Here is an 18,460-nt window from a genome sequence, read left to right as displayed (position 1 = left end):
ACTCCTACTGACACTCAAGTCCTTTTAATATTATAAACAGATCTGCACTCAGTATAAGAAGCATCTTTTTGGGGGATAAATGTCTTTAAGTTTTAACTTTTTTAGTTTTTTTTTCAGGTTTTTATTTAAAAATAAAACCAGTATCCCAAGACCCCTAAACACATAAGGAGAAAACCACAAAGGCCCAATCTGACTTTAATGCAAGATTTCCCCTTCATGTTATGAAATCAAAACCACTTCATCCTCCATAAGGTAGGACTACCCCTCCCAAACAGAGCACTTTCACAGACATTCTCTCCTTTGATCTTTAGAAGTCTATGAAGGAGGTGTGCAAGTATTGACATTCCCACTTAGAGCCGGGGAAGCAGCAGAATGTAGAGTAGGGTCTGACCGCACGGAGTCCTCCTTGGTACCCAACGTCAGGCAGAAAACAACTGTCCACAGTGCATGAAGCTATAACAGTGCTCTACGTTCTTCTCCTTGCGGCAAAGTTCACCTGCTCTATAGCTTTAGAATCCAAATGGTGCATCATAAAAACTCAGTGCATGGACAACCTCAAACACGGCGTTATAAACTGTATGCATTATAAACACATGTAGGGCCTATGTGTGATTCAAAGGACTATTTATGAAACATGGCCAAGCACTGTGATCTCATCCGAATGGTCAAGCTCGGTCAACGACATCTACAAGCACTTCCCGGCAGATTGTTTATTCTGGTTTTTTTTCCCCAGACTCTTTTCTGTGTAGGAAAGATAATATCCCACTTCTCCCTTTCTTGTGCGATTTGGAGTTTAGGAAGATGAACACTTTGAGAACGTATCTATTTTTATTTTTCATAAACAAATCATTTCAACCTTATTTCACCTAAGTCAAACTTAGTTTGACTAAATTAATGTAACTATGAACCTCAACTATTGGCCTTGGAATCTCTATAGGTTGAAGTTTCCTTTCCTGGTCTGGGAGCTAGGAGGTCCCAGTTCTGGTTCCAGCTCTGTCACAAAACAGCTGTGTGCCTTTAGGCAAGGCACTTAACCTCTCTGAGCCTCACTATTTGCTTCTGTAAAAACAGGCTTTGGTCCAGATGCTACCTGAGAACTTTTCACTGCTCTGCTTTTAGGATTTGGTCCATTTGATCATATGCATAAGTAGTTACACAGTATAATAAAACCCAACCAAACACGCTTCTGGGAGCTTGGCAAAGCCTCCTTCTTGAGGAGCCCGCGGTCTCAGAACCCCCTGCCGGAGGACAAAGCTGTCGTGGCTATTGCCCAGCACCTACTTCAGTCCCAGAGTCCATCTCCTGGGGGTGGGTGGAGACGCGCCCCAGGCCCTCAGTGGGGGTCCCCGCAGGGGAGTGGCTCTGCTGCACCAGGTCCGGGAGGTTGATGTGGCCGGCGAAGCCATTGCTGTCACTATGGCCAGATCGCTTCTTCTCTCCAGACGTCTGAGGGGGCACAACACATGGCGGTCGTTAGAGAGGGAAGGCAAAGGCCACAGAACGATGTCACCCCTCACACAGCACAGCTGCGGTGGCCTGAAAACCGTCCCACTGGGGAGTGGGAAGATATTGATTTCTATTTTATCTAAGAAAATAAGAAAAAAGTTAAGCTTTGCTAATATTTAGTACATGGATTGACGCTGGGGCCTTATGCTCCTGCATGAAGGGCAGTCAGGGGTCACATACGATGAAGAGGTGCCCTGTGGGAAGACAGGAATGCCGCGGGTGGAGGGGCACTACGGGGGCTGTGCACACACACCAGGTCACATCAGCAGGTTACAAAGACACAAACCCACAAAACAGAAACATCACCTAAAATATCGCTGAAAAGAAGCAGTGGGATGGAATGTAACACGAATAATTCACGCCCAGTGTGCTCCAAGAAAAGGCAGCGATGATTCCCAAATCACGAGGTCAAACCAGTGATTAACTAATCACATCTGATGAGAGTTACAAAGAAGACATGGAAATGATCTAAAGATGATTTCAAAATATGGGTTTACATTCACTATCACTAACGCTGAATCTCTCGGTAAGCAACCATGGTGGCTTGTGCCAGGAGCTGGTTAAAAAAAAAAAAAAAGAAGTTATCATGACTGGCAAAGCATCTGAAATATTGTTTATAGCATCTTTTCTCCCCCCACGAATATTATCTCATTTATTAATTGTGGCTCAGAGATGTTAAGTAAGCAGTCTAAGATCACACAGCCCAAGATGGTGAAGGCAGCAGAGCCGGGGAGTGTGCCTGTGTTGGCTGGACGCCACTGCCTGCTCCAGAAGCTCGAGTGGGCAAGCGGGGGCAGGAACCCAGTCCTCAGGCCCCGTGGCCCTTCCTCCAGAGCCATCCAGGCCCTTGAGGAATCTGTGCCCTGGGCAAAGCCTTCCTCTGAGGTTTGGGAGCGAGGGAGAGACTCTGGGCCACTAAGTCAGCTGGGTCAGCCCTCCCCTAGGGGCCAATCCCTCCCCCCTCGGGTCGGGTCCTCGCACCCATCCCCAGAGCCCACCTCTCCCATCCCTTCCCCTTCCAGGATCCCCTCCAGGCGGCCACCAGAGTCAGCATAAACCGAGCTGTGGAGGGAAGCCTATAGCATTCCTTTTTAACGTCCTTTGAAGGTATTTTATAAAGTATATAATGTTAGTGCAGTAGGACAAATGCATAATTTGTAAACAAATAAATACACTGTGTTACGTGGCAGTCCCTGAAATTCTTACTGATAAGGTTGCATGACCTAACACGTTGGAAATCATTGCCGTGGAGAGCAAAGCCTCCTCTCGAAGATGCTAGGGACCGACATACAGAATTAAAAGAAAATCCTGCTCCCAAAAAGCCAGTGCCCATACTGTAGTCCTGGCTAGTATTGCACTTTCTGATTTCACATTTATATGACTGGCTCACTGAGGTTTCTCACAGCAGACCTGATTAAGTAATGATTCCCTCTTTGCCTTTTCTCTTTTTCATTCATTTGCCCAACATTTCTGAGTGTCTACTAAGTGTGAAGCATTTTGCTGAACATGAAGGAATCAATCAGAGGCAACGCAGACACACTCCCTGCCTTGTTTGGGGCTGGCATGGCAATAAGGCTTCGTGCTGTTTCTCTGACCACCTCACTGGCCTGGCTTCTTCCTTCCGGAGCCTGTCCTGGTCTTGCAGTTACAGCTCTGCACCTGCCTCTGGCTGGAAGTGAAAGGAGGCACTTTTTGGGGAAAGATGAAACAGACTCCCAAGTTCCTGAAGGGGTGCATGTAATTGATGTTACTAGGAAGCTTGAGAAATAACTCGATAGCCTTAGCGCCCTCTGTGTTTCTGGGCACAATACTTCTGGCCCACAACTGTCCAGGAGAGGGGCATTTTCTGGACTCATTTTGTCACAGTGCTCATCTGAACATTTCATCTTCTAAATTACATTTAAGGGGTTCAGCCCTAATTTATTGTATTATCCTCTATTTTATGTGTACCGGGCAGCTTCTCCCACCTTCTTACTTCTGTTCAAATACTGAAAAGCTTTTACCATTTCCCTCCAACTTTCCAGTAGCATAAATCGCACATTGTCTCTTTAGAGTTTTGTGGTCTCTCTTGTATCAGCAGTGTTCTGCCTCAAGCCAAAAATTAATGCAGACACAGTGGTTATCAAAGAAAGACCTGAAGAGCCTCAGAAGGGAAATGGCCCAGACAGTGAGAAACTTGAAGGGATTCAGCAGTGACCCCTGAATCTTCCCACTTCTGAGTCATCACCCTTTTGTTCATTCAACCAGCACCCTCTAGAATTAAATACCTTCCGTGTGCCATTCTGCTGGGAACACAAAGATAAATGAACAGCAGCTCTGTCCTCTATGATCTCATTAACAGAGCCCCGAAGAGCTCTGCGATCTTCATGCCCTCACCAGTCCCATGGCGGTGGGCACTTGTATATTCTGAGTATCAGTAGATGCTGGGTATCGTGCTGAACAACTTAGGTTCATCTCCTCACAATTCCACCGGGGGCTAGCTTATATCATCCCCATTTTACAGATGGAAAAGCTTCAGTGTAAAGAATTCAATTAACCTGCCCCATGTGACATGGGTTGTAAGTGGTGAAATCAGGGTCTGAACCAAGGCTGTCTGGAAGCAGGGCCCAGCTCTGGTGGCTGCTGTCCTATGTGGCTCCGCTCTCAGCCACAGCTGATTGACCGGTCCAGGAGTGGACACCTGAGCCAAGCACGATCAGATTCCCATTGGAATTTCCAGTTAGGCCTGAGAGATACTGGTCAGTCTCTGCTGGGCAGCTGAACTGGGATGTGGTGAACGCCTTGCAATTGGGAGGGTGGGTATGGAGACGTGAAAGCACGTGCTTGAGGGGGAAGAGGAAGCTGGTGTGTGGACAGAGAGAACAAGGGAGAAAGTGGAGGAAACAGAGATGAGGGTAAGGAGAGACAGGCAGTGAGGGAGCCAGAGATCTGCACACGAGAAGCTGCCTGAGCTCCTAATCCCTTTTCAGTTTCTGGTTTCAACCCTATACAGGGTCCCAACTGGGCTTCTGCCTTTCGATTCCTTCTAGGAAACACCTCTGAATCTCTGATACCTACCCCGCCTTTTTTTCTTAATCTGTTGTAAGTGGGTTCTTTTTTCTAGTACTTGTAACCGAAAGAGCCTTCATGACGGTAAGCTAGTCTCCTTGTTCAGTGGGTGGACAGACCCTGGAGAGATACCAGCTGGGCAATAAGGAAGGTGTTATAGACAGAGGCCCATGGAGTCCCAGGAGAGGCTTCAAGGAGGAAGGGAAGCTGAGCCAGACCCCCAGGAGTCTTCTGGGTGAAGAGTGGGCTGCAGTGGGGGAGGCAAAGGAGCTCTTCCAGGAGATAGGTCCCTGTGGACAAAGTGGTAGATGACAGCTGGTGTGGTGTATTCTAGAAGGAGAGTAAAGAAAGGTCCTGTGGGGCTGTAGGAGGGGGAAAGGCGGAACCACAGGGGCATGGGTGTGCACTACAAGGGGGACTGCCTCTGACAAGACCATGGGTAGGAGAGCCAGCGTGCCCCTATAGAAGCATCTGGTCTACTCCAACAAGAAGTACGAGTTAAGTGACTCTCCTCGATGTTCATCTTGGGGAACTGAACCATAAAGAGTTTTTACTTTCTTATCCTCTTGTCATACTTTAATTTGTATTTATCTTTTTAATACTTTTAATGGATTTCAAGTCAGGCTGTTACTTTAAAAGCCCACATTTGTAAAAAGAACACTTTAGAAATTGAGAGGACAAAAAGATTTTAGGGCCCGCAATAGATCAAATGCATATATGACACTGCTGAATGCAGTTTTCAAGGTGATTGACTGTGGTCATAGAGTATTGGAATGCTTTAAACAATATGGAGCCATTTGGATGTGGCTGGCAACTGAACCCCAAATATCCATGTCAAGGTATTGACTCTGTCCTGAAGATTCAAGCAAATCTGAAACCACAGTAGAAATTGGAGTCCTTCTATTTGGAGTCAGAGAGTAACTCATTCCAGAACATTTCCCCTCATGTTTTCCCAAGTGGCAAGGTCTAGTGAGAGAAGCCCTCTACACTTGCATTGAAAGTATCCATTCACCGCGCTGGGAGATTTATATGCCAGCATGACACAATGTCAACTTCAGCAGCCAAGTCCATTTTTCATTTCAGGCTTCCGTGAAAGGACTCTTTAAAGTCTACTTGAAAGATTCGGCAAGGCCATAAAACGAAATTCTAGCAAGTTGCTTTGTGAACTAGTCTTCCAGTTATAGCTCTACTGCCCATTATTATTTCAAAGGCCTTATTCATCTCAAAACCACAGTTCCTTTCTTCCTAACAAAAATGAGATGCCCTCTGCCTTTTTGGAGAGCAAAGCCTGCTATTACTGTTTTCCAATCTACCCTAGCTGAGGAAGGGGAATGACAGATGATCTAGGTTTGTGTTTCAGAAGGAAGAGTGGGAAGCGATATCAAGTAAAAGGAGAGCTTGACGCTAGGGAGAGGGTGAAATAAAATAGGTAACATTTATTGTATGCTTAGATGCATTAACTCATTTAATCCCCTCAATCATCTTGTGAGTCATATATTATTACTTATGAAATTTTATAGATCACAAAATTGTTGCAGGGAGAGATCAAGTAACTTTTGCCCAATGTCACCAGACATTACTTTCCTTCCAAGAAAAGACCTGCTTGCACGGTGATGATGAAGTGAAAAAGAAGAAAAGACGGATTCTAATGTGTCCAGGCCCTTCTTATCGGCACAGATACAATGGGGAAGTTGTGCATGCTGGAGGGACAGGTGCAAGGGAATGTGTGCCCCCTGCCCCCAAATGATGTTCCTAGAGTTTAAAAAGACAAAATTCCTCAAAGTGCTCAGGTGCATTTTTAAGTACATCTTCAGATTTCTTTGTTCTTTCACCAGTACAGCTTAATAGTCTTTAATGTTAATTTAACCAGATAAGATGATATCACCATTTCTTGGAACTACCGAGCATTTTCTACATAAAATCCACAAGGATAAAACCTCGGATGGGGAGGAGAAGACATAACAAGGCCACTGATGTTATTTGGATAGACCATTCATTTCTGTTTTCCTGTGGTAGGAAACATCTGGGTTTGCCAGTCTTATATCCTCAGGCTCAAATGCTATATTCCGATTTGCACAGCTTCCACTGAAGGATCTGGACAAATATGATTAAGCTCAGAAGGATGCAGGAAAGAAGGAAGACAATTAAAATCACTCATCCATTTAGAAACACGGGCCCTTCTCCCTCCCTCCACCCCATTCCCTAAAATACAAGCAGTAAGCATCCTCTGTGAAAGCTCTAATATAAAAACCAATTAAGAAATGCACTTCTTCTACAGTTTTTATACCAACTTACTTCTCTTATCATCAAGGTCCCTTCTCTTGAAATACTGCTGCTGAAAGTGTCTGCGTGAGAGGTCTCCAGCCCGTGCGTGCCGACCATTCCCACATTGTACGGCTCAGCGCTCCCGGGGGCTCCTGTGGGTCTGAAATGGGAAGGAACAACATTCACGACAGTGTATGTTTAGGGAACACCTGTTTCCTGTCCACAGTAATATTTTTTATTGTAGTGAAATATACATAACATGAAATTTACCATTTTAAGTGTAAAGGTCAGTGGCCTGAAGTACATTCCACTTTCATCTTTAATGCTGCACGGATGCTTGAACTGAGGTCCCACTTCTGCAGCGTCCCCTCTGGACCTACTCTCCACTCGGCAGCCAGCGTGAGCAACCGGGCTCTGCATGATCTCTAAGCCCTCCCTACCCTGTCTTTGACCAGCAGGCGCCCTGAATTTTGCACATGCTGTTCCCTCTGCCTGGAAAGCTCTCTCTCACCCTGGCTCTCGGCTGCTTCCCTCTCATTTACCTGATTTCATCTTATCTGATACTTTCCCCGAGAAGCCTTCTCTCACCACCCATCAGTGCCTTATCCCACTAGCCCCTCTTCTTTCTCTTCATCCTTTTTCCTTAATAGTTCCCATTGCAATTTGTAATTCTTTATCTTTTTGACTCTTTTAACTTTTCTATTCTCTCTCATTAGAACAGATGCTTGTGAGGGCAGAATTCTTGTCTCTTTGTTCATCCCTGTATACCTAGTACCCAGCATAGAGCTTGGCACAGAGTAGGAGTATAAAAAAATAATCATTTCATAAGTGGGTTTTACACTATTTAGAGAGAAGAATATCAATTAAGGGCATTCTGGTATACCAGGCACCCATTAACGAGGCTGTTTAACTCAAGAGTGTCCAGTGCTTTCTAAAACCTCTGTAATCACCCCACACTGTGGTATATTTATTTCCAGTTTGTCTCTTGCTCTTGTGTTTAAGATACAGTGGGAGAAGGCAATAGGATCTTGACATCTCTGCCCTGAGAGCAGAGAATGAGGGTTGCTGTGGCCCTTGGCATAGAGCACAGCACTGTGGGAAACTGAGGACCAGGCGGGCAATGCGGCCCACTTGCAGGACTTCGGTTTTCAGTGCTGGACCTATTGTTACCCTACTGTGCAGCCAACTCTCTTGTAAAGTGGGTTTTTTAAAAATAGGAAAGGCACCAGTATTTGTTTCTCTCAGGTGTATTAATTACATCTTTTACCATTTTGTTATTTTCTTTTAATTGCTTCTCATACATTAAAAAAGCGTCTCTGAAGAGAAATACCATATGATATCACTTATATGTGGAATCGAAAATACGACAGAAATGAACCTATGTACGTACGAAACGGAAACAGACTCACAGACATAGAAAAGAGACTTGTGGATGCCAAGGGGGAGGGATGGAGTGGGAGTTTGGAGTTAACAGAGGCAAACTATTACATATAGAATGGATAAACAACAAGGTCCCACTATATAGCACAGGGAACTGTATTCAATATCCTGGGATAAACCATATGGAAAAGAATAGAAAAAAGAATGTATATATATGTATAACTGAATCACTTTGCTGTACAGCAGAAATTAGCACAACATTGTAAATCAACTATACTTCAATAAAAGATAAATTTAAAAAAGTAAAAAGAAATGTACATTCCCACCAACAGTGCAAGAGGGTTACCTTTTCTCCACACCCTCTCCTGCATTTATTGTTTATAGATTTTTTCTTGTTGTTTTTTGTTTGTAGATTTTTTGATGATGGCCATTCTGACTGGTGTAAGGTGATAGCTCACTGTAGATTTTTAAATTTTTTTAAATTAAAAAAAAATTTTTTTAACATCTTTACTGGAGTGTAATTGCTTTACAATGGTGTGTTAGTTTCTGCTTTATAACGAAGTGAATCAGCTATACATATAAATATATCCACATATCTCTTCCCTCCTGCGTCTCCCTCCCACCCTCCGTATCCCACCCCTCTAGGTGGTCACAAAGCACCAAGTTAATCTCCCTGTGCTATGCGGCTGCTTCCCACTAGCTATCTATTTTACATTTGGTAGTATATGTAAGTCCATGCCACTCTCTCACTTCGTCTCAGCTTACCCTTCCCCCTCCTCGTGCCTTCAAGTCCATTCTCTACATCTGCGTCTTTATTCCTGTCCTGCCGCTAAGTTCTTCATAACCATTTTTTTTTTTTTTAGATTCCCTATATATGTGTTAGCATACGGTATTTGTCTTTCTCTCTCTGACTTACTTAACTCTATGACAGACTGTAGGTCCATCCAACTCACTACAATAACTCAATTTCGTTTCTTTTTATGGCTGAGTAATATTCCATTGTATATATGTGCCACATCTTTATCCATTCATCTGTCGATGGACACTTAGGTTGCTTCCATTTCCTAGCTTTTGTAAATAGAGCTGCAATGAACATTGTGGTACATGACTCTTTTTGTTTTTCTTTTCTTTTTTTTTTTTTTAGCGGTTCGCGGGCCTCTCACTGTTGTGGCCTCTCCTGTTGAGGAGCACAGGCTCCAGACGTGCAGGCTCAGCGGCCATGGCTCACGGGCCTAGCCGCTCCGCGGTATGTGGGATCTTCCCAGACTGGGGCACGAACCCATGCCCCCTGCATCGGCAGGCGGAGTCTCAACCATCGTGCCACCAGGGAAGTCCCATTACTCTTTTTGAATTATACTTTTCTCCAGCTATATGCCCAATAGTGGGATTGCTGGATCATATGGTAGTTCTATTTTTAGTTTTTTAAGGAACCTCCATACTGTTCTCCATAGTGGCTGTATCAATTTACATTCCAACCAACAGTGCAAGAGGGTTCCCTTTTCTCCACACCCTCTCCAGCATTTATTGTTAGTAGATTTTTTTTTTTTTTTTTTTGCGATACGCGGGCCTCTCACTGTTGTGGCCTCTCCCGTTGCGGAGCGCAGACCCCGGACGCGCAGGCTCAGCGACCATGGCTCACGGGCCCAGCCGCTCCGCGGCACGCGGGATCCTCCCGGACCGGGGCACGAACCCGTGTCCCTGCATCGGCAGGCTGACTCTCAACCACTGCGCCACCAGGGAAGCCCTGTTAGTAGATTTTTTGATGATGGCCATTCTTACCTGTATGAGGTGATACCTCCTTGTAGTTTTGATTTGCATTTCACTAATGATTAGTGAGGTTGAGCATCCTTTCATGTGTTTGTTGGCCATCTGTATATCTTCTTTGGAGAAATGTCTATTTAGGTCTTCTGCCCATTTTTGGATTGGGTTGTTTGTTTTTTTGATATTGAGCTGCATGAGCTGCTTGTATATTTTGGAGATTAATCCTTTCTCAGTTGCTTTGTTTGCAAATATTTTCTCCCATTCTGAGGGTTGTCTTTTTGTCTTGTTTATGGTTTCCTTTGCTGTGCAAAAGCTTTGGAGTTTCATTAGGTCCCATTTGTTTATTTTTGTTTTTATTTCCATTTCTCTAAGAGGTGGGTCAAAAAGGATCTTGCTGTGATTAAATTGATACAGCCACTATGGAGAACAGTATGGAGGTTCCTTAAAGAACTGAAAATAGAACTACCATATGACCCAGCAATCCCACTACTGGGCATATACTCTGAGAAAACCATAATTCAAAAAGATACATGTACCACAATGTTCATTGCAGCACTATTTACAATAGCTAGGACATGGAAGCAACCTAAGTGTCCATTGACAGATGAATGGATAAAGAAGGTGTGGCACATATATACAGTGGAATATTACTTAGCCATAAAAAGAAATGAAATTGAATTATTTGTAGTGAGGTGGATGGACCTAGAGTCTGTCATACAGAGTGAAGTAAGTCAGGAAGAGAAAAACAAATACCATATGCTAACACATATATATGGCATCTAAAAAAAAATAGTTATGAAGAACCTAGGGGCAGGACTGGAAGAAAGATGCAGGTGTAGAGAATGGACTTGAGGACACGGGGAGGGGGAAGGGTAAGCTGGGACGGAGTGAGAGAGTGGCATTGACATATATATGCTACCAAATGTAAAATAGATAGCTAGTGCGATAGCAGCTGCATAGCACAGGGAGATCAGTTCCGTGCTTTGTGACCACCTAGAGGGGTGGGATAGGGAGGGTGGGAGGGAGACGCAAGAAGGAGGGGATATTGGGATATATGTATATGTACAGCTGATTCACTTTGTTATACAGCAGAAACTAACACAACATTGTAAGGCAATTATACTCCAATAAAGATGTTAAAATAAATAAACAAATAAATAAATGTTTTTAAAAAGTAGAAAAAAAAAAGGCATCTTCGGTTTCTTGGATCCTATCAAAGTCCAAGGACTTGATGGAATATTCAATCTAAGAAACAAGAAACACACCAGTCTTATGACATCTCTGGGACAGAGAAGACACCTGTCAAGGAGTTTTATCCAAAATGGAGAGGCAAAATATGAAGAGGTGAATCCAGACAAAAAAATGTACAGGAAGACACTTACTTTGAAATTACTAAACTAGAGCAGTGGATTGAACACATTTAAGTACAGGTTAGAACTGATGTGTTTGGGAAGAAACTCCAAAGAAGCATTTTCAATATTTCACTCCCCGAAAGGAGCTATTAATAGTGTTCAAGAGACACGGAAAAAGAAATTGTTGTAATGAATTCCTGGTGTATTGCTAGATTGGCAAATCAGAATAATTCTCAAAACTCTGATTTCTTCACTCATTTATTTGAAAATTTGTTTTATCTTGTATGCAGTTTATTTTTAGTTGCCTTAAATTCTTGTTTAAGGTAAGGTGGTATAAAACAAATAAATCAGTAAATGAAGCATTTATCAAGAGCAAAAGTCTCCTAGGACAGGAGGTACTTTCCTTCATCACTCAGGCATTCTTTGCCAGTGTCAGAGGCTAGATGGACCTGGTGGCTGCCACCAGGCTAACACTGTACAATCAAGTTCTCTTTCAGAGTCTCACCTGAGTTCAAAGATTAAAGATATTTTGGCTCCACATCTGTTTTTACCCCAATGGTGTTCTGATTCTTTTTTTTTTAATTTTATTTTATTTATTATTTTATACAGCAGGTTCTTATTAGTTATCTATTTTACACGTATTAGTGTACACATGTCAATCCCAATCTCCCAATTCATCCCACCAACCCTGCCCTGCCGCTTTCCCCCCTTAGTGTCCATACGTTTGTCCTCTACATCTGTGTCTCTATTTCTGCCCTGCAAACTGGTTCATCTGTACCATTTTTCTAGGTTCCACATATATGCGTTAATATACGATATTTGTTTTTCTCTTTCTGACTTACTTCACTCTGTATGACAGTCTCTAGTTCCATCCACGTCTCTACAAGTGACCCAATTTCATTCCTTTTTACGGCTGAGTAATATTCCATTGTATATATGTACCATATCCTCTTTATCCATTTGTCTGTTGATGGGCATTTAGGTTGCTTCCATGACCTGGCTGTTGTAAATAGTGCCGCAATGAACATTGGGGTACATGTGTCTTTTTGAATTATGGTTTTCTCTGGGTATATGCCCAGTAGTGGGATTGCTGGGTCATATGGTAATTCTATTTTTAGTTTTTTAAGGAACCTCCATACTGTTCTCCATAGTGGCTGCATCAATTTACATTCCCACCAACAGTGCAAGAGGGTTCTCTTTTCTCCACACCCTCTCCAGCATTTGTTGTTTGTTGATTTTCTGATGATGCCCATTCTAAATGGTGTGAGATGATACCTCATTGTAGTTTTGATTTGCATTAATATTATTATTAATAATAATAATTATTAATGCAATTAATAATTGCATTTCTCTAATAATTGAGCAGCTTTTCATGTGCTTCTTGGCCATCTGTATGTCTTCTTTGGAGAAATGTCTATTTAGGTCTTCTGCCCATTTTTTGGATTGGGTTGTTTGTTTTTTTAATATTGAGCTGCATGAGCTGTTTATATATTTTGGAGATTAATCCTTCATCTGTTGATTCGTTTGCAAATATTTTCTCCCATTCTGAGGGTTGTCTTTTCGCCTTGTTTGTAGTTTCCTTTGCTTTGCAAAAGCTTTTAAGTTTCATTAGGTCCCATTTGTTTACTTTTGTTTTTATTTCCATTACTCTAGGAGGTGGATCAAAAAAGATCTTGCTGTGATTTATGTCAAAAGTGTTCTCCCTATATTTTCCTCTAAGAGTTTTATAGTGTGGTGTTCTGATTCTATCCAAACATTTAAATCAGAAATATCTCAACATGGATGAATTTTCATGAAAAAGGTATTTCCTAGAGCTCTTTCCAATCTGACAATTCCTTAATTAATTTTCTATATATCTCAGTTAAATTCTTCCCCAATTTTTGCATTTTCATCATAATTTTGCTAAAATTACCATCACTGGTTCCAATCCTTTTCTATGTGAATGTTATAGCAAAAATTTCATACACCAGTCAGCTTTTTTGTCCATATCATCTTTCAAAGGCTCTGTGTTCACTACTTCTACCAGATCCAATTTTAAAGGTGTAAATTTTATTAATATTTGATTCACTGTCAATTTTTAATCAATAGTGCTAGTGTTAACCATTGTCAGTTTTACATTTCACTGAATATTTTTCTGAGACTATTTTTTTCCGAGTCAATTTTATACTTTCAATTTTATGAGCCAGAACTGCTTCATTTATGATAAAATTTTTATGGTGATCATTTTGGGCTGTTTTGAGATTTATTCTACATTATTTCTACTAGTAATATTCCACATAGATTGACTAAAAGATGATAATCTATATTCCTTCCTTTGTCAATTTTCTTCTAAAATAGTGAGCAATTCCTCTTACTTTAAGGTTGTTCTATTGTGCAGGATTTGTCTGTTGTATTGTGAATCTTCTGTATATACCTGCTCATTCTGTGTACCTTGTATTAACTGCTCACACCACTAATTTTTCTGCTACCATGTCATCTGATATAAGGTAATGGCTTTTGACGATGGAAAATTCCCTAAATTTCTGCGTGCTCCAAAGTACTTCTCTACACATTTCTTTTAAAAGGCAAACTGCAGCCCACAGTTCGTGTTTCAGGGACTGCAGAACATTTTTAAATCATAAAAGGAGACATCTTGCTGTGTCTGTTGTTGTTGATCATTTCCTTCTGTCCTTCTTACTCTCTTGGTTGTTCTTTCATCCTCTGTCTGTATGTTTCTTTTATGGCTCCAAGCTCCCAACTCTGCCACGTCAATCTTCATCAACCCCTTAGAAAGTCGTTCGTGCATTCATTCATTCATTTACTTGTTAAAAGTTTGTTATGTGATATACATTGTACCAGACGCTAGACTAAATATCTGAAAAATAAGACATAACCCTAAACTTCCAGAGGATTATAATCTAACGGAGGTTGAGAGACTAATAAGGTACATAAAGTGATTGGCAAAAGACAAAAAAATTGGTTTAGCAATGCAGTATTTCTAACTCAGTAAGAAGGCTTAAATAGAAGAGCAGAGGACCAACGTCAGTCGGAAGTTATTCCTCTCCTTCTCCTTCCTGTGTTTTCACAATCTTTCTTTCTTTACTGTCTCCTTCTTCCAATCAATAAACAAGATAAGGTCTCTCCTGTTTCCCATTTCATTAAAACATCTCTCTTGACCCTAATTCTGTATTTACTACCCACACTTACATTTCTCTTTCCTTAAAATTCTCCTTGCAAAGTTCTCCAGTTTATTCCTTAACACACTCTGGTTCACTCCCCAGATGACTACTTCTCATACTTGACTTCAAGCACCTTAAGGAAACTCCCTAAGTCATTTCTAAGCTCTCAGTTTCAATGATTGCTCTTTGACATGGTGTTTGGTCTCTTGCCTGTGTCTGGTATGACTGATCACTCCGCCCCATTCTTCTGTACTCCTCTGGATTTTGAGACAACTTTCCCCTGGTTTTCCTTTTATCCCTTTGTTCTCTGTTTTCTTCATAAGCTCCTCTTAAATGCTACTGGTCTCCAGGATTCTGCTTCACTCTATATAACCTTTGTACAGTGTTACTAACAGGGAAAACTGCGGGGGAGGGGTAAGGGGGTGGGAGTCGGTGGAGGGAGTAACATGGGAACTCTATACTATCTGCTCAATTTTTCTGTAACTCTAAAACTGTTCTAAAGAATACAGTTTATTAATAATAATTTTAAAAGGCAATGGTTTAAAAACACTAAGGCTAAAACAACTATAACATTTTATAGTTAAAATAATCCTTTGTTCTAAAAATTATTTTTCTGATATAGAGTCTGGGTAGGAAGAATCAGTTGTCTGAATTTCTATAAAGACTGTGAAAAACAAAACACATCAACTAATTAGAAAGAAAACTATAGAAAATTTACTGTAATTAGGTCACATGTTTAGAACAATAATCTCTAATTGGATTTGTCAAAGTGTTCCTGCAGGTATTGATTTAATTCAATTCAATATACATTTATCGAACACCTGCTACATGAAAGGCCCTTGGTTTGGCACTGGGTAGTGGATATAAAAGCTGAAGAAGACACGGTTCCTGAAACTACAGAGATTAGCATCTGGAAGAGCATAAAAAAACAACGCAAATACTCAAATGCACGGCAGATGTAAGTGAGAATGTGGGACAGAGGGAGAGGAGGTCATTCCAAGAAAAGACAACATTGGAAAAGTGCAAGGCATTCGGAAAGAATAATGAGAAGGTCAGTTCGGCTGGAGCATATGCTGTGACAGTCATGGGGCCTAGGAATGAAAAGAGTTGTAGGGCACTAGGGATACAGCACGACCACAGACACACTTCTACAACACGACTCAGACCAAAGACTGAACCAACGGACAGGACGGCTGAGAGGGCGGCAGGCAAGAGGCGGCGTGGGCACAACAATAGCCTGGCTGGTGAACGGGGCCAGAACCATGGCTCTCTAGTGAGACTGGGAAAGAGGGGACATGTGGCTTTCAGTGTCCAGACTGCATTTTATGAGATTGTGCAAAACTCAGGGACTGCAATAGCAATAGGTGGTCCTAGTGATGAAGACCACGCCTCATATGTACTGATCCGAAGCATGTGCTGGCACCTGAGGGAAGAGACTGATACTGAAGCCTGCCTCTTCAGCTTGCTTGCGCTGACGCAAATCAGCTTACGTGCCTTTCATTCCCTCCCTCCTATTCTATAAAGCTTTTATGTTTTCCCTGATTATAAAAATAGTGCATGCTTAACATAAAATTGGGGCTATACATAAAATAAAATCCTTTTGATTTGTATAATCCACAGGTAACCACTATTATAATTCCCCCTCACTCATTATTTTTCTATGCATGAGGCACTGGGAAATAGTGCAGTTGGTTAGTTATGGAATACAATCTTAGTTATGTGCACTCTTATAGGTTAAACCTCATACTATTAATATGAGGCCAACACTGTACATAGAAGAAGCTGTTGTTTTGCACATCAGGATCTCCAGCTGCTTGTCGGAATGGCTGTGCTCTATTTCTAAAAAGCTCTTTTGTATAGACTTCATGATAGTGAACTGTGTTGCAATATATTTATATAATTAATATAATATAGTAATTTTTTGCTTTAAAAAATACAGCACAAAATGTGACGGTTTACCTTAACAGTAGACAATAAAGATGATAAGAATGCATGTAAGAAGGAGTCTAACTCCGAAATGTCTTATTCCTAAAGAAACAATGGATTTTTTAATAGTATGAAGCTTCTCATGCTGTAGCAGAACAGACTGTATATGTTGGGTTGGCCCAAAAGTTCGTTTGGGTCTTTCCGTAAGCTCTTATGGAAAAACCCGAACGAACTTTTGGGCCAACCCAATATTTTATATTCACAAAAGTGCATATACTTGGCAAATTGGAATAAACACACACATACACATGCACACATCTGTATCCTGTTTCTTCTCTGAGTATGTTTCATATACAATTACATATTTTAAATGTTCTTTAATGGACAGTCATGTTAATCTGTTTAAAATTTAGCAATTCGTCGAGAGCCACGTCAAGTTTTGCCTCCACTGTAAGTATTCAACGAGAGCCCATGTATGACTTCTTGGGATTACAGTAATAGAGCCTCTGAATGCCTTTCCCAGTATCTAGCCTGTTCTCTTTCCAAATCACTTTGATGAAATGATTTCTCTCAAACGTGGCACCAATCATGTCACTCCCCAGCTCAGGAGACCTTCGACGGTTCCCCACTGGCTACATGATCCCGGTCTGGTTTCACTAGTCCAGACTTTCCCCCCGTCATACCATCTATATTCCCACCAAATGTAACCTCCTGTGCCTTTACTTCAACTCCCCCGACCTGGGATTCTAACATCACTCCGTGTTCCTTTCTACCTTGATGACAGTTATCTGTGTACATGTCTTTCCTCTGGATTAGGCTATAAACACTTTGAAGCCAGGATTTGCAATTTCAGTGCAGTGCAGTTAAGTGTAAATCAAAGTCACTGAAGACCAACTCTATTCCAGACACCAGACAAGGTGTTAAGAGTAGAGAGTAAATAAGGCTCAATCCTCACCCTCAAGGATCTCACAGCCCAGACAGGGAGACAACATGTAATAAATAACCTGATTCAAGGTACTCCATGAAATGGCAGGAATGCACAGGCGACACCATGCAGCACAGAGGAAGGGATGGGCTCTGCCTGTACGGGCTGGGCCGTGATAGGTGATTTCTAAAGGAACCAGAGAGTGCCAGACAGCAGAGAAAGTGCAGCACAGCATGGTATATTTAGGCCATTTTAGAAAGGTGGGGGAAGAGATGGACTTGCCTTTAGAGATACGAGGGTAAATACCACTAAGAGTCTTACAAAATATGACAGCAGGCTTAAAAACCAAATGCGATTTAACATCTCTTCCAAGGCTATTGGTTATTCTTCCAACTATTTATATTACTCTGAACTTCTCCATGTATAATTTTGTCTCTCTCCAACTAGAATGTAAACTTTTGGAAGGCAGAATTCATGTCCGCACTTCTTGAATGTCTCAAAGCCCTCAGTATGGGGTCTAGCACACAGTAGAAGTCTTACCAATCTTTTAAATTCACAATCCACCCTCATAGCTGTATGCTCAGTGCTTAAAGGGAATTCAAAACATCTGTTAGAAGAATGAACCAATGCTGAGTTAAGACAAAAACTGAAAGGACCAGCATATTTTGTGGCAATGTTCTGGATTAGTGATTTTGCCTCTAGAACAACTTTATTTGCTGTTCAAAAAGCAATTTAATGCAATTTGTTTCCAAATGTCATATTTTAGGTTGTCAATAACTGGGTAATCAGCAGTAAAATAACAAGTATGGATTTTCAGCTATGATAATTGGACTTGTCTCTCAGAATTGCTTGTATGTAACGATCGTTAATCAATGGATGACATTTCCTGCAGACTGGGAGGCCCTGTCTCGCCAACCTCTGCTGGACAGGACTGTAATCTGTGGCCTGAAATGACATCTTCTCTATAGGGAGTAAATGTGGTGTGATGACCAACAGTGGTAGCTGAGTCAAAGAAATGGAAATGAAGGAGGAGTGAAGATGGAAAAGTTAGCATTGCTCTTTATCAAAGTTATGGCAAACCAGGGCTGGACACCTTGTGTTTATTTGGGAGAGGAAATGAGAGATGTATGTGAGTGTGA

The 18,460-nt window shown here is 41.7% G+C and overlaps 1 protein-coding gene across 4 annotated transcripts in view; it reads right to left on the bottom strand.

The window, feature by feature from the left end:
* Positions 1-18,460, bottom strand: part of TNIK (TRAF2 and NCK interacting kinase) — a 413,295-nt gene that overhangs the window by 20,863 nt on the left and 373,972 nt on the right. For all 4 annotated transcript variants that reach the window (XM_060298419.1, XM_060298420.1, XM_060298421.1 and 1 more), the window contains 2 exons: positions 6,850-6,979; positions 1,282-1,446 (listed from right to left, as the gene is read on the bottom strand). In XM_060298419.1, the coding sequence (XP_060154402.1) occupies positions 1,282-1,446; positions 6,850-6,979 (295 nt within the window). The remainder of the gene's footprint in view (positions 1-1,281; positions 1,447-6,849; positions 6,980-18,460) is intronic.

This window comes from Globicephala melas, chromosome 4 (assembly GCF_963455315.2).
Source record: "Globicephala melas chromosome 4, mGloMel1.2, whole genome shotgun sequence".
Taxonomy (NCBI): Eukaryota; Metazoa; Chordata; class Mammalia; order Artiodactyla; family Delphinidae; genus Globicephala; species Globicephala melas.
This window is presented reverse-complemented; position numbering and strand designations above follow the sequence as displayed.